At 48.2% G+C, this 24,816-nt stretch overlaps 1 protein-coding gene across 1 annotated transcript; it reads left to right on the top strand.

Moving 5' to 3' along the window:
• The first annotated feature begins 612 nt into the window (after positions 1-612).
• Positions 613-24,489, top strand: CANT1 (calcium activated nucleotidase 1). Its single transcript, XM_044296911.1, has 4 exons — positions 613-737; positions 3,267-3,924; positions 14,066-14,269; positions 23,942-24,489. Exons 2-4 carry the CDS (start codon positions 3,294-3,296, stop codon positions 24,310-24,312), a joined length of 1,206 nt encoding a protein of 401 aa, XP_044152846.1. The 5' UTR covers positions 613-737; positions 3,267-3,293; the 3' UTR covers positions 24,313-24,489.
• Positions 24,490-24,816: the final 327 nt, after the last annotated feature.

Raw genomic sequence — 24,816 nt, forward strand, 5'->3', positions numbered from 1 at the left:
CTGACAGGGTGCAGTACCCATAATGTGTCTCTAGGGGGAGACACAGGAGCGCTAGTTCGGCGAGGCGCCGCAGTGAAATCAGTGCTTCGTTTGGTATGCGTTTTATCTTTAATGCGTTTTTCAATCTCCTTCCCCTTTCTACCACCCAGTATACAGCTGCAATAGCAAAAATTAACATACATATATATATATATATATATATATATATATATATGTGTATGTTCCACTTTTCTGTGCAGAAAACCCCATTCACACTACTGTATTTAGGGTCTGCAAAATCGCAAGAGGACTATTTAATTTCTATTTGGGGGGATGCACAAGGACCCTGAACATTGGAGTCCATGGGGTAGCTTTATCATAACTGGTGTTAAGGAAGAGTGGCTTGGTTGCCCATAGCAACCAATCAGATTCCTCCTTTCATTTTTTACAGCTCCTTTGGAAAATGAAAGGTGAACTCTGATTGGTTGCTATGGGCAACTAAGCCAGTTTGATAGATCTCCTCTCATATGAGCCCAAGGAAACGGACATAAACTGCGGGCAGCCGGTCAGTTACACATCAGCGGCGACGGCTGCCTAGCAACTGGACCCCGAGGCATGCCGGGAATATGGGAGGCCATTCGCGAGGCACGCCGGGTATTGTAGTTTGCCGCAGGAAGGCGGAAGTGCGGCGCCTGTGCTGGATTGTGACTATGGAGCAGTGATCTTCCGCACACCGGCAGCCCAGGACCAGAACACCGGTGAGTAGTCACTGACCCCCGGGGGAGATGTGTCAGGAGGCAGCTTCCTATACACTGTGCAGGGTCTGGACTTCATAGGAGGCTGCCTGTGACATTGTAGCTTGTGATCCCTTGTTGCTACAATGTACATAGAGGGGCAGGGATGTGATTTGGGTTATGACCCCCCCCAGTGCCATGTCTTCCCATTTATGTTTGATTGATGGGTGTCAGACACAGGAAAGTCAGCGCTGGTCGTCAACTGTATGGCAGGATGTATGAACCGCTGCAAGGGGTGCTGTTGCCCGTAGCAACCAGTCTGATGAGCGATGGAGGCGCCATTATCTCTGATGTCATTGGGGTCCGTTGTGGGCCATTGATTTGCGAGACGCGCTTCCGTTATTTTAAGCGTTCGGGATGGAGCAGGACGACGGAAATCAATGGCAGCAATGTGAACGAAGCCTAAGGCGTGTGTCGGAAAAATCTCCCAGCACATCATCCGCGGTTTACGCAGTACTACTGCGGGATACAGAGTCTGCCCTGTGAATGAGGCCTAAGGGTTCGCGCGCAGACAGGGAAACGCCGCCCGTGTGTCAGCCGCACCTCCAGAACTGCTGGCGGCTCCTCTGACATGACCTGACAGTGTCCTAAGAACTCAGTGCATCTTAAATTTACTATCATGCAGTGAGTTTGCGTCAGAGGAGGCGCCTTCAGCCTGTGCTTCCAGGACTGCTCATGCACGTGGTCCTTTCTGCTGTCCGCAAATTTCGGATAGCGGCCGTTCTGCATTTTGCCCTCTTATAGAACAGTCCTATCCTTGTCCGTAAAAAACAGGCAAGAATAGGACATATTCTATTTTTTTACGGGGCGGCGGAACGGACATACGGATGCAGAGAGCACACTGTGTACTGAAACTACAATTCCCAGCATGCTCCATTCACTTTTATAGGAGTTTGGAGAAGAGCAGAGTAAGTATGCATGCTGGGTGTTGTAGTCTCACAACAGCTGGAGTGTTGGAGGTTGGCTACCCCTGTTCTATAGTTTGAAATCCGCATGCTTTTTTTTTTTGCGGACCTATAAAATAAATGGGTCCGTAAAGAATGCGGATTGGACACGGGTGCAGAATACGGTTGTGTGCATGAGGCCTTGGATTAATATCAGCCGGACCTTCAGATTCCAACTGAGGTGCAGCCCGGGCTTGTTGAGGGCGCGTGTCCTCGTGGCATGGAGCGTAGGCATTGTGGCCTAGTGACAGCAGGTGATGGCCCGTGCACACGTCAGCTGAAGCCAGGGTCATTTGCTTTCATTGCCCCAATGTAGAAGACAAATGGGCGTTCACCACCACGTGTTATCAGATGAGAAACGTCAGCAGGTGCAGCTGCTGAAAGAATGACTTTAAAGGGCGGCACACCCTGAAATGTGTAGATCCGTGTTGGCTTGAGAAACAAGTTTTTCCTAGTATACACCTCATCACACCAGGCACCTCTGGGTAACTAAAAATGACAAAAAAAAAACATGAACTAAACCTAAATAGTAAAGAGGGATTCAGTATCTCGACCCGTAAAACTATCTGCAGATCTCGTAATCATACGTGCGGACTGTGTGAGCCTATGTGCCAGTACTTAAAGGGGTTCTCCCCTCTTGGACAATGTCCCACCTCTGGGACCCGCACCTATCCTTAGAACGGAGCCTGCAAAGTGCAGGGGGGCTTCCCGTGCGTGCGCTGCCGCCCTCCATTCGTTTCTATGGCCTGCCAAAAATAACCAAGCACTGTCTCAGCTATTTCCATCAGCCCCATAGAAGTGAATAGAGCGGTGGCTGTGCGTGTGCTGTGCTCTTCCCATTCATTTCCTAAAATATTTGAGCCGCTCAGCTGTTTTGGGTAGTCCCTTAGAAATGAATGGAGGCATGGTGCGCCCTCCTGCACTTCGTAGGTGCCGGTCCCAGAGGTGGGATCCGCTTCTATCAGACATCGGTGGCCTATCCTAGCGATATGTCCAAGATGGGACAACCCCGGTAATGGCATGAGTCACCTCTTGTAAGCCTCTCCCTTGCGACTGAAAAGTGGCATTAAAAAGTCATAAACTATGGGGGTAATTTATTAAGAACAGCGTTTCAGACGCCGATCTTAATAACCCCTGCGCTGGCGTTAGATCCGCTGAAGTTATATAGAGGCGCCAGCCTCTACCTAACTTTGGCGCTCACAGTAGTGCCACGGCCTTCTCGCAGCTTACCCTAGGCCAGTGACATCACATTCATTGGTGACATCATTGTTCATATAGCGCAGCTCAGCCCCATAGAAGTGAATGGACTGAGCTGCGATACCAAGCACGACCGCTATACAATGTACGGTGCTGTGCTTGGTAAGCTGCAAGGAGCCCTGTAGCCTGATTGGCGGGGGTGTCGGGAGTCGGAGCCTCACCAATGAGATACTGATGACCTGTTAAGAGGATAAGCCATCAGTTAAATAATCTCTGAAAACCCTTTAAATATGTGTTTAGCGCCAGTTTGATGTTTTTTTTCCATTCATTGCGGCTTCTTATTTTCTACCAGGGTCCTGACTTGCAACACTGATGCCTTATGAATCCCTACACACCACTGGAATGTAAAGAGTCTATGAACCCCCTGCGGATCAGTGTGGGTGGTCTCCCTGTTTTGGCCTCCATGACAAAGACTGCAGACCCCCGTTTCAGGCCACGCTGGCGTGCCATCATAGCGTCCCTATTGGGATTAGCATTATTGCTGTTGCTGCTCTGCTATCATCGCTCTTCAAGCCCCAGAACGGTCTTACCTAATGCTCACAACTGGAAGCTGGTTCAGTCCTTAGGGGGTGAACTGTATAATGACACCTACCCCCTGACCCCGCCCCAGAGGACCCCAGATGGGCTGCGCTACCAAATTGCAGTTATTGCAGACTTGGACACGGACTCCCGCAGCGCCAAAGACAACACTTGGTTCAGCTACCTCAAGAAGGGTCACCTAACGCTTTTCGACAGTGGCGACCGAGTGACGGTAGAGTGGGAGAAAGAGGACATTGTCTTGGAGACGCACTTGGCCGAAAAAGGGCGAGGAATGGAACTGTCTGAGCTAATAGTGTTCAATGGGAAGTTGTATTCGGTGGATGATCGTACAGGGGTCATTTACAGGCTGGACGGAAGCAAAGCCGTACCGTGGGTCATACTGACGGACGGAGATGGCACGGTGGATAAAGGTGAGAACATCAAGAAAAACAAGTGGTTAAAGGGGTTGTCTGGCAGGATTACACTTATTTATTTGTATTATCTTCACCGATCACCGCCGCATCCGGTGAGGGGGGTGGGGGGGAATCCTTTTGGACAAGCCGGATTGTAAATCTATTTCAAAGCAGTGTTCCCACTGAAAGTGAGACCTCCACCATCAATTTATGGTCTCGCTTCTGGGACCCCCATCAGTCCTGAAAATGCAGGATCATGGTGCTGGCGCAGTGCCGCATCCTGTTCGCTGTTTGTTCCTGCACAGCGGCCACCCAGGGAGCTGCTCTGTGGCTCCATTCAAGTATATGAACTGCCCCACTGCAATTCTCTGCCCACCCTGGTGGCCCAGAGCACAGCAGCGAAGGCAAACAAAAGCAGCCACAGTGCCAGTCTAGTCCTGTAGCCCCCTTTCTTCTCAGGAGTGGTGAAGGTTGGGCCCCCCCCCCCTATCATTATAAAGTGATGGCAAGTCCTCACAATTTGCCATCATTCTATAAGGGCGTGTTCTAGTCAATGGGGCCGGAGGTCTGGTCACAGCACGGCAAACATGCCGAGATAGGTGTCCCGAATAAAACTACGACATGTCATCCAGCCCCATATAGTCTTCCGGCGTCACGGTGCACTAGCGGCAGCACAGATCATGCAGGCTGTTCCCCCGCCGGAGAAGCCTGCTGCTAGTGTGAAAGTAGCCTTAGATAGGAATACCCCTTAAAGGGGTTGTCCTACCTCAGACATAGGGGTTATATCGGTAGGATATGCACCCAATGTCTGATCGGTATCTTTAGAATAGAGCCCACAAAGTGAAGGTGGGCGCACCGTGCATGCGTGGCCACCCTCTATTCATTCCTATGGGGCTGCCTCAACTATTTCCATAAGCCCCATAGAAGTGACTGGGTTGGTGGCACCGCTTGCGTGGTGAGCTCCCATTCATTTAAATGGGACTGCAGAAAATAGCCGACGCACGTAGCTCCACTATTTTCGTCTCTTCCCGTGGGAATGAATGGAGGGCGACCGCTCATGCGCGGGTGCTCCCTGCTCCGTTCTAAGTATAGGTGTGGGACCCACAGCTAGCAGACATTGGGGACCTATCCTAGCGATACCCCTTTAAATGATTGTATAACAAAGAGTTCTATAACTTAGGGCTCATGCACACGACCGTTGTTTGGGTCTGCATCCGATCCGCTTTTTTTGTGCGGACTGAAAAAAGTACCATTCATGGTGCCATATATTTAACAATAATTAACTAATTAATAAATAAATGACACAAACCTCTTGTAAATGAAAAGGCCGTGGTCTTTATTAAAATCTTGGGGGGGGTTACATAAACCAACCAATTTTGAAATAACGTTATAAATACCATTCTGAAAAAAAAATAAAGTCTATTACAAATTAATTTAAGTCCACCCAGAATTCTGAGTGACGAACCCCCCTCAAAATCAACAAAGACCGCGACAAATACTGCACGGAGGGCGGGTGGGATGAGCTTCTCCATGATCTTGACACGGCAACTGAATTCTACAGGTAAGGAGCCTCAATAAATAGGTGACCTTCCCGCCACAGTCCACTGAAAACCAATCAGGATACTAGATAAAAATAGAAACAGGCCCAGCAACTGGACAGCAACCGAACTAACCAATGGCAGCGCTGACCAGCCATCTAACTGTCCAATCCTGAAGCTGCCCAGCATAATACCGGCTCCCTTGACATCTGAGGAAAAAAAAGGGGGGGGGGGGGGTAGAAAACACCACAGAACTAAAAATCAATGTTTTAATGGCACCTTGAGGGGCAAAGCCCTTTCAGGCCATGCCCCTATCATTCTTATGGGTTCGCAAAAAAGTAAACTGCACATGGATGTCATCCTTGCAGCCATTCTGCAAATTATACAACATGTCCTATTCTTGTCCATTTTGCTCACGGCCAGTCTCCGTATTTTGCGGATCCGCTGCTTGTGCGTCTAGCCTTCTATCTATATACGTGCTCATCCTTTTCAAGATTTTTTTTTTTTTTACACGTTACATCCCGACCAGGCAGTCCTCTGGGAGCTAACCTACTTGGACTACAGGAGCCAGGCACAGCTACATAGGAGACAGATCTTCCTCTACTTTGTGTGCGTAGTGGATGGCCGCTTGTCTCTACCCACCATGTCCGAGAGATCCGCAAACCAGAGGTTCAGCAAAACTACTAAAAAATGCCAGATGCAAGTGATATGACGGCCAGAAATGGTGTTTTTCCCCGGCGCCTCCACAACGGCATTCACAGGAGGGTGTCCCCGCCTCCAGGACAGGAAACAACGAGGAAGCACAGGATTTAAGGAGCCTCCTCCCCTTACCTTACCAGTCGTTGTTTCCTGTCCTCGGACGTGCGTGGAAGCCGCTCCTGGGGTCATCCAGGAAATTGAATACCGCACCGGCCTGGTCCCTTCCCTGTTGTTCAGGAGGGTCGGTGCAGGGATTGAGAGACTCCGGGGACGCATTGCCTCCCCTCCTCGATCCTGCGGAGTAAGCCCTGTCTTCAGGCATCCCCGGGCTTGCGAGTCCGTCGGAACTCGCGCGGGATCTGGCGTGGTGACGTCAGCGGAGCGAGATCTCCTTGGGCAAGAGGTTCTCGCGGGACGCTCCTGCGCGCGGCGGGAGATTTAAAAAGAGCAATCATATCCTCCTGCGCCGGTGATCTGCAGAGATGCCTTCCAGCGACAGAGAGTCGTCCAAACGCTCCGGTGATCCTGCTGTCTCGGCCCTCAGCCCGGTAAGCCTCCTCCCAGGGGGGAGTAATCCCTATTTCCTTATGTCCTTCCTAGCAGTAGGTTTATACAGGTTATGGGATCCCGAACCCCCCCCCCCCCCCCTCTACACGCTGGGTGTCCGTAGTTCACTATACTGACCCCTCACCACCATTACTCCGGGTCCCTCTTTGGCCTATACAAAGTTTGTTTTATTCCCTTAGGACAGTGAGTCCAGGAAGCTTAAAGCCAAAGGGGATTCGGGGCGCCGGAAGTGTGGTGGTTGCCGTAAGGGCCTGGTGTCGGACCCAAAAAAGTCCCTCTGCCCTAGATGTATTGAAAGGGTTATCGCTGAAGAATCCCCTTCCTTCGTGGAGTCCATGCGAACCCTCATTAGAGAAGAGATTAAGGCTGCAGCTGACTCTAGACAACTGGCACCTTCCCCTGGGCCTTCCCGTTCCCTAAATCTGGAAATATCAGAGCAGGTGGATCTGGATGAAGGGGAGTTGCAGGATGATCAGGTCTCCTTATCCTCTGAGGAGGCCGCAGGGAGGCCTATGTGCTTTCCCGAGGAAACACAGTCCCTACTGAAGGATATTAAATCTACGCTGGGATTAGAAGATGTCAAAGAGACTCAGTCCCTTCACGATCAAATCTTTCAGGGCTTGGGGGAGAAAAAGAAGAGATCCTTCCCCATCCACAATAACCTCAAAGCCCTTATTTCCAGGGAATGGAGGGATCCTGATAAAAGGTGGACTGTCTCGGCCGCCTTTAAACGCAAGTACCCCTTTTCGGAATCTGACTCTGATTTGTGGGACAAAACTCCCAGAATAGATGCGCCAGTGGCCCGTATTTCTAAAAAATCCTCGCTGCCCTTTGAGGATATGGGTCTCCTGAAAGACCCAATGGACAAAAAATGTGAAAACCTACTAAAGAAATCCTGGGAGACAAATACAGCAATGTTGCGCCCCAGCATAGCGTCCACTTGTACGGCCAGAACCCTCTCGGTTTGGCTAGACCAGCTTGAGAGCAATCTGTCGGGGGGTACGTCCAGAGAGGAGATCTTAAACTCTCTTCCCTCCCTGAAAAGAGCATCCAATTTTTTAGCAGACGCCTCGGCCGACTTGGTTAGACTCTCTGCAAGGAGCAGTGCTCTGGCCAATGCGACCCGTAGGGCGGTATGGCTCCGTTCATGGACTGGGGACGCAGGTTCTAAAAACCGCCTGTGCTCCATCCCATGTGAGGGGGATAGATTGTTCGGCTCCGCCCTGGACGATATTCTGGAGAAGGCCTCCGATAGGAAAAAAGGTTTCCCCTCTGATAACCGTTTTTACCAACAGAGACGCTCCTTTCAAAGTCAAAAAAGGGCAAGATCTGATCAGAGTAAAAGGGATGGCTCAAAAAGATGGCAACCTTCTAGGGGTAGAGGAAGAGGATACCTTCCTAAGCCAGAAACCTCTACCCGCCCTACCCAGTGACACGCCAACCCAGGTAGGGGGCAGGCTAAAGCAATTCTCCTCCGCCTGGCAAGAAATTCACGCCTCCCCTTGGGTCACTCGTACCGTAAAGGAGGGCCTAAAGCTAGAGTTTGTTTCCCCACCCCCAAGTCTTTTTTGTATCAACCAAAGGCAACAGCCCGACAAACAGGCATCCCTAGAGTCAGAAATAACTACCTTAATCCTCAAAGGAGTGCTCATCCCTGTTCCGGAAGAACAACACGGCAAAGGCTTCTATTCCCCTATATTTTTGATAAAAAAACCAAATGGCTCCTTTCGTCTGATAATAAATTTGAAGTCCTTAAACAAATCCATCGTTTACAAAAGATTCAAAATGGAGACCATAAAATCTACCACTCAGATCCTTCCGCAGGACTGCTTTATGGCTACCGTCGACCTTCAGGACGCTTACTACCACGTCCCAATATACCACAGGCACCAGCGTTTTCTGAGGATCGCAATTTATTATCAGGGAAGATTGTCCCATTTTCAGTTCACAGCCCTTCCTTTCGGCCTATCCTCTGCCCCCAGAGTTTTTTCAAAAATAATGTCAGATGTCATGAAGTTCCTTCACCTTCAGGGGGTACAGATCGTCCCGTACCTGGACGACTTTCTGGTGTTTGCGGAGTCGCGCCAACTTCTACATTCACGCCTCAAACAAATCCAGGACTGTCTTACAACTCTAGGGTGGATAATAAATCCCAAAAAATCAGACCTTATCCCCAGTCAGGAAAAAGTGTTTTTAGGGGTGCTGTTGGACTCAAGGCGTCTAATGTCCTTTCTTCCTCAAGACAAACAGTCTCACTTAATCCAGACAGTGTCTCTTTTTTCCAGCAAAGATCGGTCCTCGATAAGAGACATCATGGCGGTACTGGGACTGCTAACAGCCGCAATCTCGTCAGTAAGGTGGGCCCAGAGTCACACAAGAGTCCTTCAGACCTTTCTCCTATCTTCATGGGACGGAAAGAACTCGTCTCTAGACAGAAAGGTTCACGTTCCCAGACAGGTAAAACAGTCACTAACCTGGTGGAGAGTAAAAGGGAACCTGAGCATAGGAGTTCACTGGCGCCCAAGAGATGTCATGGTCATTACAACAGACGCCAGCAACTCAGGGTGGGGAGGTCACTCTTCAGGAGCGGTAGTTCAAGGATCCTGGGGAAGAGACATGCAGGACGCCTCCTCAAATTTAAGAGAGCTGTCAGCTGTCCACAGAGTTCTCCTTTCCCTTTACAAAATTCCCTCTCCAAGACACGTAAGAATATTAACAGACAACACTACAGTCGTGGCGTACATAAACAAACAGGGGGGAACCAGAAGTCGCTCACTGGCGGAAGTGTCAAAGGGCATTTTTTGTTGGGCAGAAAGAAACCTTCTGTCCCTTTCGGCGGTGCATATCAAGGGGGAAAAAAATGTGGTGGCCGATTATCTCAGTCGACACCTCTTAAGGGAGGCCGAATGGTCTTTAAATCACCGCGTCTTCAGCCAGATCTGCCGAATGTGGGGGACCCCAGTGTTAGATCTGTTCGCCACCAAAAGCAACAAGCAGGTCAGAAAGTTCTGTTCCCTCTCGCAAATGGATCGCCCGGTATGGCTAGACGCCCTCTCCAGGCCGTGGCCAAGACAGCTCCTTTATGCCTTCCCTCCATTCAGCCTCATTTCAAGGGTCCTGGTAAAGACTCAGGAAGAAGGGGTCCACGTAATTATGGTGGCCCCCTTCTGGCCAAGAAGGGCTTGGTTTCCACTCCTGCTCAGACTGTCAGCCGGTGTTTATTGGACACTGCCATCAATCCCGGACCTACTCCACCAGGGACCAATAAATCACCCCAGTGTAAATCAACTCAGTTTGACGGCCTGGAATCTGAACGCCTCCTGCTAAAACAGAAGGGTCTGTCGGACGCAGTCATCTCCACGATGCTCAAAAGCCGGAAACCGGTAACTTCCCGGATCTACCTGAGAACCTGGAATGCCTTTTTGTCCTTCTTGGGAAGTGTAGATTCTCCTGATGTTCCTCAGGTCCTCCAGTTCCTGCAAGCGGGGCTAGAAAAAGGCCTCCGTCCATCAACTCTGAAGGTTCAGATTTCCGCGCTCAGCGCCTTCCTGGACGTAAAACTAGCAGATTCCCCTCTGATCAAGCGGTTTTTGAGGGGGGCAGGAAGAACTTCGATCCTCCCTCGTCCAGTGGTTCCTCCCTGGGATTTGGGCCTGGTTCTTTCTGCTCTCACTACTCCTCCGTTTGAGCCAATTGATGAGATCCCTCTGAGGCTCCTCACCATGAAGACGGTTTTTTTAGTTGCCATAACCTCTGCCAGAAGAGTGGGGGAAATTCAAGCTTTCTCTTGCAAGCCTCCCTATCTTACAATTCTGGATGATCATATAATCCTCAGGCACTGTCCAGCCTTTCTCCCAAAGGTGGTATCCAGATTTCATCGTGAGCAGGAAGTCTCCCTACCCTCTTTTTTTCAGTCTCCTTCTAATGATTCGGAAGATACTCTCCATAATCTGGACGTCAGGAGATCAGTCCTTTCTTACCTTCAGGCCACTAAACCGCTTAGAAAATCGGACCATCTCTTTTTACAATTCCAGGGCCCTAATAAGGGGCAAGCGGCTAGCAAGTCAACCATAGCTAGGTGGATTAGGAACATAATATCCTCTGCCTATGTTACCAAGAACTGTCAGCCGCCGGAGGTACTAAAAGCTCATTCTACAAGGGCAGTAGCCTCATCCTGGGCAGAAACGAAGGCAGTCCCTCTGGAACAGATCTGCAGGGCCGCCACATGGGCCAACCCTATGACTTTTTTTCGGCACTATAAGCTAGATGTAGTAAGGGAACAGGACTTGTCCTTTGGTCGTGAGGTCCTATCTAGTGTGGCCCCCCCCTAATATTGATTACTCTGTTAATCCTCCTGTGAATGCCGTTGTGGAGGCGCCGGGGAAAAGGGTAAATTACTCTTACCGGTAATTGGATTTTCCAATAGCCTCCACAACGGCATTGGGTTCCCTCCCAAGCTTTAAATGTAAATGAATGATGTAATTTGTTTACTATAATATATAATTTGTTATGCATCACTTCTGTGTCCTCTCTTATTGACTGGTAAGGTAAGGGGAGGAGGCTCCTTAAATCCTGTGCTTCCTCGTTGTTTCCTGTCCTGGAGGCGGGGACACCCTCCTGTGAATGCCGTTGTGGAGGCTATTGGAAAATCCAATTACCGGTAAGAGTAATTTACCCTTTTCCTCATGTACACACTGTACTATTGATGCAAAGTTACCAGAAAGTTAATTATGTAGTGATTAATCTTAATGAGCGGGAGCGCGTGTATTTCCGCTTGTAGTATATATAGTATAGTAGGGTGGGCGTACGTAGGCTCACAAAATTGTTACTGCAGCATTTTTCCTCCCAGCTAGTTGCCATAACGGAGCGCACACTACATGTTGCACATCCAGCCAGAGGTCGCAATAACGCCTGTCCAAGCGTCGGACGCCTGTTCAGGCCATTTTAAATGAATGACAAAAACATGATGTGAACCAGCCTAACTGACAGGAACGGAGGTCTTTTTGACAGAATCTACGACAGAGCCCCCAACGCAGATGTGAACAAGTGCAGGCCTACATTTTATGTATTAGAATTACTGCGACCTTTGTACTTCTCCTCGGCTAAAATACTCCTCAAAAATGGTAAGAGGAGTATTTCTACTCTTCCTGAAAAAAACGTAGTGCGATCACTGCATCCAGCTCATCTGACTTTCCTGTCCAGGGTTGGCTTCGGATTGACGGACATGTGGACGCACCCTTGGCCAGGTGTAGGAGCTAACAGAGGCTCCTCCTGGGGCCTGACCCACACATCTCTAGGAGGATGTGGACCTCCAGCAGTGGAGACTCTGCAAGTCTGGCCTTGCACTGTTCAGCCCCCCCTGCCTCTCTCCCCTCCACAGACTTCACGGCAGCCCCCTACTTCTCCAATAATCACAGCTGATTTTCTCCCTTTTTCCACAGTAGTCACAATACCCACCGGCCAGCAAGAGGTCCACCCCAAACTATTATTCACAGGCTTAGGGCTCATGCACACGACTGTATGCCCTCCAAGACATACGGTCCGTGAGCATGCCCTATGTCCTAGAGCGGCATACATTGTGTGCATCGGGCTGCCCACAGGGCTATTGTCCCGCGCTCATAATATCATATGAGTGCAGGACAATAGTCCCGCGGGCGGCCCGATGCGCAGAGCATCATAAAACTTATGATGCTGTGTACTCCTGTGGGCACGATGTATGCCGCTCCGGGACATATGGCCCGCTCACGGACCGTATGTCTCGGAGGGCATACAGTCGTGTGCATGAGCCCTTACACTGCTCTCCCCTATGTAATCCCACATTGCACCCTCTGCTGGTGGAAAGATAGATACAAGAAGCTTGCATCAGTTTCTGGAGTGGATCTGTGTAATATCCTGTCATTGGTGTCAGGCATATGATCATAGTTTTGGTCCACGTCCGATCCGCCCTTTTTGGGGGGGGATTGCACTCATGTTCTATTCTTTTCCATTTTGCAGACAAGAATAGTCATTTTTACTGATGTGCGCAAAATGCGCACAACCCGTATCCATATCTTGCGAATCCGCGGTTTGAATTCCGCACACAAGTTCTCATGCACATGATATCCAATCATAGGGTGTCACTATTTGATGTAATGGCTGACTTTTTACTTGTGTAGAACAATTAGTTTTCTGGGAATGTTAAATAAACTTGTTGGGTTGTCTCTCGAAGACGTTACTGGCTTTCTCAATTAAAATGACTTGTACAAGAAATCTCTGGCACTAAATACTGGTCACTCACGCTTCAGTCAGCATAGTGTGCTTATCATAATCAACACGGGTCAAAGACCTAATAGAGTTAATGGTGGCCCCTGTACACTGCTCGAAGGAGCAGACGGAAGGAAGGGAAGCGTTCCTTCCCGACAATCGCCTGCTTGTCAGTGGAGAAGACCTCTGTATTTCCATGTAGCGATCTTCTCCTCGGTATTGGGAGGAGAGATCGCTAATGCCATCGCTCATCTCCATACAGATTCGTTGTTTGCCAGCAGCAGATTGTATTTAGATTTAAGATGTCCTGATCTGCGGTCCCCAAACGATAATTTAGGTGACCACACAAACTATCTATTAACCGTTGAACAAGCTTTTCACTCTTACATCAGGTAATCGGTGGCACCTTTAAACTGTCTGTTCAGATGCATAGGAAAAAGCCGTCCCATAGAAGTGACTGGTGACGCCATACTTGTAATTACACCTTTGGGAAAGGATTTGTACGAATGCTCGTTAGCGATAATCTGCCCGAATATTGAGCAGTGTAAAGGGGGTTGTCTACTTTTTACTGTTGACCTATCTTCTGGATAGGTTATCAATATCAGTTCCGACCCTTGGCACCTCCACCAATAAGCTGTTTGAAGAGAACGCAGTGCTCATATGAGCGCTGCCTTCTTTGCTCTGTTTACCCGCTCTCCACAGCATTTGCAGTGGTGAGCAGGTGTAATTACAAGTATGGCGTCACCAGTCACTTCTATGGGACTACTTTTTCCTATGCACTTGGACAGAGCCGTCTATAGAAGTGAATGGGCTGCCTTCTCTTCAAACAGCTGATCGGCAGGTGTGCTAGGGGTCAGACCCCCGCCAATCTGATACTGATGACCTATCCTGAGGTCATAAATAGTAAAAAGCAGACAACCCCTTTAAAATGTTGATTGCAGATTGCATGAGTGAAGCTAACAGCTGTGATTAAACTGTCTCTGGAGAGGTGTAAGAGCAGCCTTGTAAGTGTCTTCAGTCATGCAAATTGCATAACCGTCTCCACGCTGGGTGGTGTTGTGTATGGTTGTTACCACTAATATTGTATGTTCTTTTACCTATTCTTATTATAGGTTTTAAAGCTGAGTGGTTGGCCGTAAAAGATGAGCTCTTGTATGTCGGGGGGCTGGGAAAGGAGTGGACGACGACTACTGGCAAGGTGCTGAATGAAAACCCTGAATGGATAAAGGTAGTAGGGCCCCGCGGTGATGTGCAGCACCAAAACTGGGTTCCCAACTACAACTTTTTACGAGAGGCTGCTGGTATAAAGCCCCCAGGTAAATGAATACAGGCTGCGTTATTATTCAAGGCTCTGTCTATTGTGTCACTGCAGGAGCGGTTTACAACAAACACATAGCGCTGAGTGACTACTGTGCAGTGAATAGAGGAAGTGACAACACCGCTGATTCTATGGGAGCCGGCGATCAGGTGATCACCGGAGGTCTCCAAGCATAGTAGTGCTGCGGAGTGTAAGCAGACCCAGATGAGCTCTGCCAGTTACAGGTAGCACCCATGGGATGTTTTCTCTTGTAAATGGGGGGCCCCCCCATATGGATCCCCAGTTACACTTAAAAAAGTGCAAAATATAAGCTGATTCACATGAAAGTGATCTCCTGGGCCGACCGTGGCTCTCCTGTCCCATAGTAATTTATGATACAGTCAGTTCCTATCTGATCCTGAGGCTGTTGTACTGTTTTAACATCATTATGTGAGTACAGTACAGTAGATCCACAATCAGATATGAACTGACTACACGTTCTGTGTGTACTAATAGGACGGCGGGCATTTTATTTCCTCTGCTGATTGCTCGCTAGACCAGTGTTTCCCAACCAGCGTGCCTCCAGCTGTTGCAAAACTACACCTCCCAGCATGCCCAGACAGCCTTTGGTGCTGTTGGACTGCTGGGTTCCGCCGCCAGCCGGATTGGCGCTACAGCGTTGGTGGTCACCGTGCAGCGCCGCGCCAATTTTAGAGTAGGACCCACTCATAAAGGCAACCTTTTTTTGAATCGGATAATTTTTATTATTGCTTTTTCAAGTAAGTTTGTTGTACACGTACAGTAACAACCCCCCCATCCAACCCAACCCCACCTCTGCCCCTCCCCAAAGCACAATCACTTAGAAGACGTCAGGTACGGTCCATATCTGTAATTTGCAAGTCCATCTGAAGACCTCACGGTCCATTCTTCTGAGACAGGGTAGATGACATCGAAGAGCTTCTGTGTTCCAGGCTATATCCACATAATGTTTCGGCACAAACATTCAGTCATCGTCCACTATCCCATATCTCGTCACTCTCATACACATACATCTTTCACCCATAGCACTCTATTCAAATCCCACAACCCTACTCTGACAGATCATAATGTGAAATCCACGAGGACCAAATCGATTCCAATTTTTTTATCGTGTTCCTTTTCAAGTAAACATACTCCTCCAACTTAACTAGTGCGTGCAGCCTACCCACTACTTCCTGACTAGTGGGAGCTAACTCATCAATCCAATGAAATGCTATGCATTTCCTTGCTTGATACAATACTCTCATAACAGCCACCTTTTTTTTCAGCATGTTCCTTGGCACTTTCGCAAAGCCAAGTAGGCAGGTCAGTGGGTTGACCTCTAGACCTATTTGAAAAACCTTATTTATAAGTTCCACTATCTCAATCCAATACCTCCTCAAGAGCGGGCAGTTCCACATCAAATTAATCAAGTTTGCACTCGTGGCATTACAACGTGGGCATACATCATCCCCCCCCCCCCCCCCCCATAGCCCATTTTCAATAGTAATGCAGGTGTTCTATAAACCCTATGTAGGAGATGCAGTTGAGAGATCCTATAAGACTCGCTAAGGCCTCTTTCACATTTGCGTTGTCCGGATCCGGCGTGTACTCCACTTGCCGGAATTACATGCTGGATCCGGAAAAACGCAAGTGTACTGAAAGCATTTGAAGACTGATCCGTCTTCAAAATGCTTTCAGTGTTACTTTGGCACCCAGGACGCTATTAAAGTCCTGGTTGCCATAGTAGGAGCGGGGGAGCGGTATACTTACAGTCCGCGCGGCTCCCGGGGCGCTCCAGAATGACGTCAGAGCGCCCCATGCGCATGGATGACGTGCCATGCGCTTGGGGCGCCCTGATGTCACTCTGGAGCGCCCCGGGAGCCGCACGGATGGTAAGTATGCTGCTCCCCCGCTCCCCACTACACTTTACTATGGCTGCCAGGACTTTAGCGTCCCGGCAGCCATGGTAACGATTGAGAAAAAGCTAAACGTCGGATCCGGCGATGCGCCGAAACGACGTTTAGCTTAAGGCCGGATCAATGCCTTTCAATGGGCATTATTCCGGATCCGGCCTTGCGGCAAGTCTTCAGTATTTTTGGCCGGAGCAAAAAGCGCAGCATGCTGCAGTATTTTCTCCGGCCAAAAAACGTTCCGTTCCGGTACTGAAGACATCCTGATGCATCCTGAACGGATTTCACTCCATTCAGAATGCATGGGGATAATCCTGATCAGGATTCTTCCGGCATAGAGCCCCGACGACGGAACTCTATGCCGGAAGACAAGAACGCAGGTGTGAAAGAGCCCTTAATGACAACGTTGGTAAGTCGGTGAGACTTTCTTCCCATTTCTCCTCAGTCAGATCCTCAATATCAGTCTTCAATTTCTCATATAACTTCAGTGGGTTGGATTTATCAACTTCCGCCCGAGTGTGTTGTAATAAAGGGATATCACCCCACTAGTGGTCCCTGCCCTTACTGTATAATCATCGATAGAACATCTGGATGCCTGCTGGATCTTCCCCTTTTTCTCCTGAGTCTGAATAGCATGCCTCAGCTGTAAATATACATAAAAATATCTATGTGGAATATCAAATTCCTGTCTCAACACTTCAAAACTCTTCAATGACTTGTCCGAGAACAATTGAGCCATCTTACCCAATCCATATTGTTCCCATTGCTGCACTCCACTAACCTTGTTTAGTTCAGGGTATAGGCAATTAGGCCATATAGGTGTATGGGCATTATACCCATTAATACACATCCTTTCTTTAGTTTTCCACCAAATTTTATGTATCATGTTTATCAACGGATATTGAGCACGAGAATGAAATGATCCATCCTCCAAAGCTGACAATAAACAAGTACGGTGTATCAAATGCTGAATAATACGACCCAAATTGTTCAATTGAGACTCATCCCCCCCCCCCCCCCCCCATCCTCTGAGATGCTGTAGCTGGGCTGCAATATAATAAGACCAGGGGTCTGGTACCGCCAAACCTCCTTGTGTTTTAAGTCTCTGAAGGGTTGAAAGTTTAATCCTAGGCACACCTCCCCTCCATATTAAATCTCTGAATACTGTGTTAACAGTGTTAAAGAACCTAAGTGGGATCCAAATCGGTGCATTATGGAGGAGGTATAGAAGTTTTGGCATTAGTATCATTTTCAAGAGATTGACCTGACCAATTGCAGATAAAGGCAATTTGCTCCAGGCCTGTATTTTTTTCCGAAATTCACCTAGCATGGGTACTAGATTCGAACGTTCATAGTCACCTAAATTTGTAGTTACCCACACTCCTAAATACTTTAAGGATGTCACCACTTGTAGCCCTCCTGTATCCGGTGGAGACCTAACATTACTACTACCTAAGGGTAATAAGGCCGGATTTTGACCAGTTAATCACTAATCCAGACATATTCCCAAATTGATTAATGATTGCCATTGCAGCAGGAAGGGACCGCTTCCAGTCATCCAAGAATAAAAGCAAGTCATCGGCATATAAGGCCACTTTTTCTATTCTAGGTCCATATTGAAGACCCTTGACAGCAGCGGCCATTCTCAGAGCTTCCGCCAAGGGCTCCACCGCGAAAAGTAGCGGTGACAGTGGACACCCCTGTCTCGTACCGCTAAAGAGCATAAATGGGTCAGATAAACCCTCACAGCCGCTCTAGGGCATGCATACAGTAGTTGAACCCATGAAATAAATTCAACTCCAAAACCCATTTTCTTAAGTACCAACCATAGATAACGCCATTCCACGCTATCAAACGCCTTGGCCGCATCAAGAGATGCGACCGCCGCGGTCGAGGCGTGGACATGAGTTGCTTGAATGTTCAGAAACAGACGTCTGATATTAACCGCAGTCGACATATTGGGCATAAAGCCTGCTTGATCCTGACATATTAAGGTGGTTATCACTGAGTTCAGACGATTCGCTAATACTTTTGCTAAAAGCTTAATATCAACTGGGAGTAAAGAAATGGGTCTATATAAGATTCAGCTTCAAGTAGATCTTTACCTGGTTTAGGCAAGAGAGCAATGACCGCTTCATTCATGGAATCACGGAGCCGACCCCGCTGCTTGGCACCATTACAGACCTCAAGTAATTGAGGAAGGAGAATGTTGGAATAGCGTTTGTATACCTCAGCCGGCAAGACATCCCTGCCTGGGGCTTTATTATTGGACATTGTACCTAATGCCACCTCTAGCTCCTGAACAGTAATAGGACCATCTAACAGCACCTTATGTTCACTTGATAGGGTACATAATTTTAGGGGCTGCAAAAACAGATCAATTTCCGCATCCATAACTGTCAGTCTAGATTTATATAGTGTGGAATAAAAGGAATACATGACCTGGAGCAAATGAGGTGGTTCCTTTTGAATAACACCATACGAATCCCTCAAGGCTGCAATGTACGTAGGCTGTAGCTGAGCTTTAGATACCAGTGCCAAAAGTCTACCCGCTCTCTCCCCTTCCTCATAGGTTTGTTTTTGAAAAAATCGTTTGTTTTTCGCCTGCACCAATAACCTGTCATTCAATTTTTGTTGGGATTCTTTCCATTTATCTCTAGTATCATCATGTGGTTGCAAAATATATTCTGCCTCTGCTGCTTCTACTTCCAAAATTAACTTTCTTGTGTGCGCCCTAGATTCACTTCCCCCCGCCCCCCCTATTGACTTCCGCTATAAGCAGACCCCTCAAGAACGCCTTCATAGTCTCCCACACTACCGACTTAGATGCGGACGGTAAATTAATCTGGAAAAATTCCTTAAGTTTTTCACCAATTCCGCCAGCATCTGGTAGAAGAGGTAGCGAGTAAGGATTAAGCAAGCACTGCAATCACCGGCGGGTGATCTGAAACTCTGCGTGGCAAATACTGTATTTCCCTTACATATTGACCTATAAGAGCATTCCCAATAATGAGATCAATTCTGGATAAAGAATGATATGTGCTAGAGCAGCAAGAAAACTGCTTCACCGACGGGTTTTTCAACCTCCAAAAATCCAACATCATAGCTTCTTGCATCAGAATCCCAAAGGGTGTCGCTCCATTCGTTTGAGAAGTTTGACCCGCCCCCATTCTATCCAAATTATAATCAAAGACATTATTGAAGTCCCCCATTAATAAAACTGGGACATCAGGCATATCTGCTATAAACTGTAGTATACCTTTTAAGTACCACCGGAGAGTATGGCAGCGGGATGTATACACCCACCAGGACACATGTAGTTGCATAGATCACACAGTGTAAACATACATATCTCCCCTCTTTGTCCACCTTTTTAGTAATGCAGGTAAACGCAATTGATCTTGCATAGGACGAGAAAGTAGAATGGTAGCAGTGTCCTGCCCACTTAGGAGTAAGCAATTGAGTCTGGTCCAAGGTAAGATGAGTCTCCTGCACGCAACAAATCAACGGTTGATGCTGATTCAAGCAGTCCATAACCGCTCGCCTTTTAATTACATCCTTAATCCCCCGTACATTCCAGCTAAGAGCATTAACCTTCCCCGCCATACTCGAATATCCAGAAATGTGTAAATCTAGCGCTCAGAGTAATAGCACTAGGAGAGCAAATATAGCAGTAAGTCATATCATACTCAGACAGTAGACCAATACCTACATCTTCATATACAGTGCGTGCATTTAGGTTAAACAAAACATCCCCCCCCCCCCCCCCCACCCCTCTCCCCGAAAATTTCCCTTCCAAACATTTAAAGCTATTACTCAACACCGCGGCTACCTCAATAACAAGTCCCACTATAACACCTAAATAAGGCCTGTGGGAAGAAACACACTACCCGCTGTTAAGGTTAGTCGAGTGTCTAAAACCTCTCTCCTGTCACTTGGAGAAAAGATTAAAGTATACCCAGAAACAAATGTGGGTGCGTAACTACTAGGCGGTGAGCTCAAAAAAAGGGCCCAGAACCTCCCCTCTCCTTACTCCTCGGACAATTACATGTGAAAACAGTTAAGGAATGGTTATACCTATCTGACTATACATTCCAATGATATTACAGCAAGATTCCCATTCACATACCCTCATCATACACAACACCACTCCTGAGCACTCACACCCAAACACAACCAGGCCACATCAAGCCGAATTATACGACCTGAGCAAATAAACATGACGGCGCCTCTCCATTTGTAGATCAGTTGTGCTCCGCTGCTAGCTGCCTCTCATGACGATCCATCCACCTTGCTGCCTCTTTAGGATCCTCAAAAAAATGTGTGGTCCCCAGTGCAGCTACCCGTAACTTGGCCGGATACATCATGGAATAAGACACTCCTTGTGCCCTTAAACGCCTCTTCAAATCTGTAAATCTGGCCCTTCGCTTCTGGACCTCTTGCGAATAATCCGGGAAGAGTGCTACTTTATGTCCATCAACAGACAGGTCAGGTTTATCCCGTGCTTTCCTTAAAATAATGTCCCGGTCTCTGAAGTACAGGATCTTGATCAGGACTGTTCTGGGTGGGGCACCCGGCGGTAATGGACGCGTAGGGACCCTGTGAGCCCTTTCCACAGCAAATAAAGGAGTTAGAACCTCTGCGCCAAAGTTCTCCCTTAGCCAGGATAAAAAAATTCCTACAGGTTTCCTGCTTCCACTTTTTCTCTGGTGCCCCCACCACCCGTACGTTATACCAGCGGGATCGGTTTTCGAGATCACCCTGCTTTGCAGCAATAATGTCCAATCTCATTGAATAGTCCCTCACATTTGTAGTCAGAGGTGTCATGGCGTCCTTCATTTCTCCTATCCGACCCTCCAAGGCAGTCGTGCGATCAGCCAATTTTCGCATATCGTGTCGCACTATGGAGACATCTTCCTTAATAGCCCCCACCTGCATGGTAAGGGTGTTAAGCGACTTGCCACATCTAGTTATAGCCTGCATGACATCTTTTAAAGTCGGTTCCTCCGAATCGGAGTCAGGCGTTTCTGAGGGTAGACGATCGCTTACATCAGCTAGAGCGCCAAATCGATTTGAACGGGCCGCCGAGATGCTATCAGGATCAGGTCCTTCAGTGTCAGAGTCCCTATCAGACAGGTCTCCCGTAGCCACTGACTTTCTAGGAGTACCTTTCCCAGAGGCTGTAGTTGATAGTCGGGCATATTTCTCCAGCTTAGCCGCCGCTTCTTTCCTTAGCGTCCAGGAGTGGCGCCAGCGCCATCTTGGCTCTCCTTCTCCAACCCTCTCTGCTCATTCCTGTGGGTCATAATGATCGGATGCAGTCTCCCCACCAGTTCAGGGGGGTTCTCTAATGTCCTACTGATAAGGTACACTCAGGATAAGCTCAAATCTAGGAGCCTGTCAGGATAAATTAGCCGAGGTAGCGGAGGAGCTCTGTACCGCACGTCCGCTCACATACTCCGCAAGGCCACGCCCCCCCCCCCCCATAAAGGCAACCTTGGCGTGGTAAGTGGGCTTATGCCTTTTGATCAAAATGTATACTGATGCCTCATTTAGCATGTAGCACAGGAGGAGGTACACGTGCGCTATTTAGCGCTGTTTTCTGCAAAAATGGCAGGGATGAGATCAAAGCATAGCAGCTGGATGTGCGATTACTTTCTTTTCTTTTTTTATATATGAAAAAAAAAATGATGTGGTCATTGCCTTTTCAGACCTGAGTTAAAGGGTTAAAATGCAAAGATCGCATGCAGAACAGGATAATGAAGAGGATGTGTGTGAACACGCACATTGGATAATGGCCAATGATCTGTTTGCTGGACCTGACGTCCTGTGTATCGGCCGGATATTAGTTACTTAGAGAGACACAAATGCTCCTGTGTCTAGATATTGCCATTACATACAGTACTTGTTATTGCGCCTCCTGCTGGTTTATTGATTTGGGGAATGTCTACCTAATGTGTTCATTGCTGGTGAGAAGAAGCCGCTTGTGCGTCGACGCTCCATTCGAAGCTCGTGGTACTGATGGAAAGAGGGCTCCGCCGTTTCCATCAGTGCCCTAAACTTTGAATAGGCAAAGAGCTTATCTCCCAAGGAAGGAGAACCATCTCGCTAGCGCCACCTTGTAAAGTGGCTCCCTATGAGTCAAAATCTGACTTTTCAACAAGCCTTGGAATATGACAAGGGAATATAGCCATGCAAAATATCCATCCTTAGGCTACTTTCACACTAGCGGCAGGACGGATCCGACAGGCTGTTCACCTTGTCTGATCCGTCCTGCCGCTATTTCGCCGGACTGCTGCTCCGTCCCTATTGACTATAATGGGGGCGGAGCTCCGGCAGTGCACGGCGAGAGGCCGCCGGACTAAAAGTACTGCATGTCCAACTTTTTAGTCCAGCGGCCTCTCACTGCGTACTGCCATGCTGCACCGGAGCTCCACGCCCATCCCCATTATAGTCAATGAGGACGGAGCGGCGGCACGGCGAAATAGCGGCAGGACGGATCAGACAAGGTGAACAGCCTGTCGGATCCGTCCTGCCGCTAGTGTGAAAGTAGGCGTAGCCTTAGACAGCTGTTTCGGGGTGCTTGCGCCTCCTCAGTACGGAGTAGGATTCTGGCTGGCTGGCTGGCTGGGCACGATTCCTTGGATGTAGCTTAGGCACGGTACTGGCCAGCCCTGTATGGAGACTCGCTGGAAGTTCTCCATAGTATTCAGCCATCCAGAGTCTTACTTCATACTGACGAGGGGCAAGCACCCCTTAAACAGTTGTCTACGGATTGGATTTCTGGCTTGGCTATATTCCCTTCTCATATCCCAAGGTGTGTTCAAAAGTCAGATCTCCTAGGAAACCACTTCCAATAGGTGGCGCTGGCGAGATGGATCTCTTCCTTAGAAAATACCTCTTTGCACTCTGCCTAAGCTAAACTTTGAGTGGAGTCGCAGAGTACAGGCTGGACCGGTCTTGTGACTGGGAGGGGGGGGGGTAATACGTGCCACTGACTGTAGTAACCCTTTAAGTCCCTACAGGCCATTCCATAAAGGGGGATTGTCTCATGAAAAGAATATTAATTTACTCTGTCAGGGCTTAGCTTTAAAGGGGTTGGCAACACAAGTAGTCCTAACTTGTGCCCCACAAAAAACAAAAACAAAAAATTGCTGATCTGCCATAGTCCCACCATGCCCACAGTGCTGCCCCGTTTCCGGCTGCTTCCAGTTCCAGCAGCACCAGGAACTGGCATAGTCCTGTGAACGCTGAGGTCACATCTGCTTGAATGGCACAACACAGAGGCACGGGTATGGGGGTAACGCAGACAGGAGAGGTTTTTTTTTGGGCCACAGCTTAGGACCTAGGGGGTAGTCTGCTCCTAAGCTGCACACTTTTTCGGACAATACAGTTTATTTGGAACAAACTCGATAATTGCCTGCCTGTTAGAGGATGTGCATTTACATGACATAATCATCTCCTCTATAGGGGGGGCGATCAATCACTACTGTGATCATTCATCCCTGTGGAGAATCATTGCCACTGGGCAGAAAATCCCTGTTTACACAGGATGATCTGTTGCCCAAAAACTGTGAATTTGTTGTCTGCGTCAATGCTTTCACTTGATGAACGGGCATTTACTCTTTGATTGGGGCGATCGGCGGTTCCTTTGCGCGGGACAGTTATCGGGAGCAAACTCTTTTCTAGTCATTATTTGCTGCTTTGCTGTAATTTCCACCACATGTCACACCTTTTATACCCTTTTCTTCACAATCCAGGTTACTTGATCCATGAGTCTGCAGCCTGGAGCGATTCACTACATAGCTGGTTTTTCCTCCCACGCCGCGCCAGTAAGGAACGGTACAGCGAGAAAGAGGACGAACAGCGCGGTACGAACATCTTCCTACGAGCGTCTGCTGATTTCTCCGACATAACGCTTTCTCACGTGGGAGCACAAAATCCCACCCATGGATTCTCCTCGTTCAAATTCATCCCAAGCACAGACGATCAGATGATCATAGCTCTGAAATCGGAAGAGAACAACGGGGAAGTGGCGACGTACATCACAGTCTTCATTTTGGATGGTCGAGTCCTGTTACCCGAGACGAAGATTGGTAACGTAAAGTATGAAGGAATTGAATTTATCTGATGATCTGGAATTAAATTATTTTATAAAACAAATGCTCCAAATGCCATTTTTACTATTACTGATCATATTTAATAAAGATGGTGGAAGTTTGGGAGGTAACCGTTTTTTTTTGAATGTACGTCTGAAACTCCAGCTGGTGTCTCCTTGGTCTTTTTATTAAAAGATATTTTTAATAAACCTTCAGGTTGTTTGCATTGTATATTAGCCGGCCTCTGCATTAGAAGAGAAATGATTGTGGTGTTTTGTGTCTGGGTCTTGACTTCAGTCCATAACGGAGCCACCATAGGTATGCCGTATGGGAAACCTAGACTGAACATAGCCTTAGTGTCCTGTACCACTGGCATCATGGCTCCCATAGCTTTGATGCCAGTAGTACAACACGTGATTTCTGACGCCACTGTGCTGGCTGCTTGTAATCAAACACTGTGGGGACCGCCGGAGTGTTTGTGCTGAAACGGTAGTGGGCTGAAGAGGTGAGTAAGGTTTTTTTGTTAACCACTTGCC

This window comes from Bufo gargarizans, chromosome 6, assembly GCF_014858855.1.
Source record: "Bufo gargarizans isolate SCDJY-AF-19 chromosome 6, ASM1485885v1, whole genome shotgun sequence".
Lineage (NCBI taxonomy): Eukaryota > Metazoa > Chordata > Amphibia > Anura > Bufonidae > Bufo > Bufo gargarizans.

What these genes read in the sequence shown, in the direction of transcription:
- CANT1 (XM_044296911.1), top strand. Translation starts at nt 3,294, where the DNA reads ATGAATCCCTACACACCACTGGAATGTAAAGAGTCTATGAACCCCCTG. An exon ending in AGATGGCACGGTGGATAAAG is followed by an intron (nt 3,925 to 14,065) that starts GTGAGAACATCA and finishes TTCTTATTATAG; the next exon opens with GTTTTAAAGCTGAGTGGTTG. An exon ending in TGCTGGTATAAAGCCCCCAG is followed by an intron (nt 14,270 to 23,941) that starts GTAAATGAATAC and finishes TTCACAATCCAG; the next exon opens with GTTACTTGATCCATGAGTCT.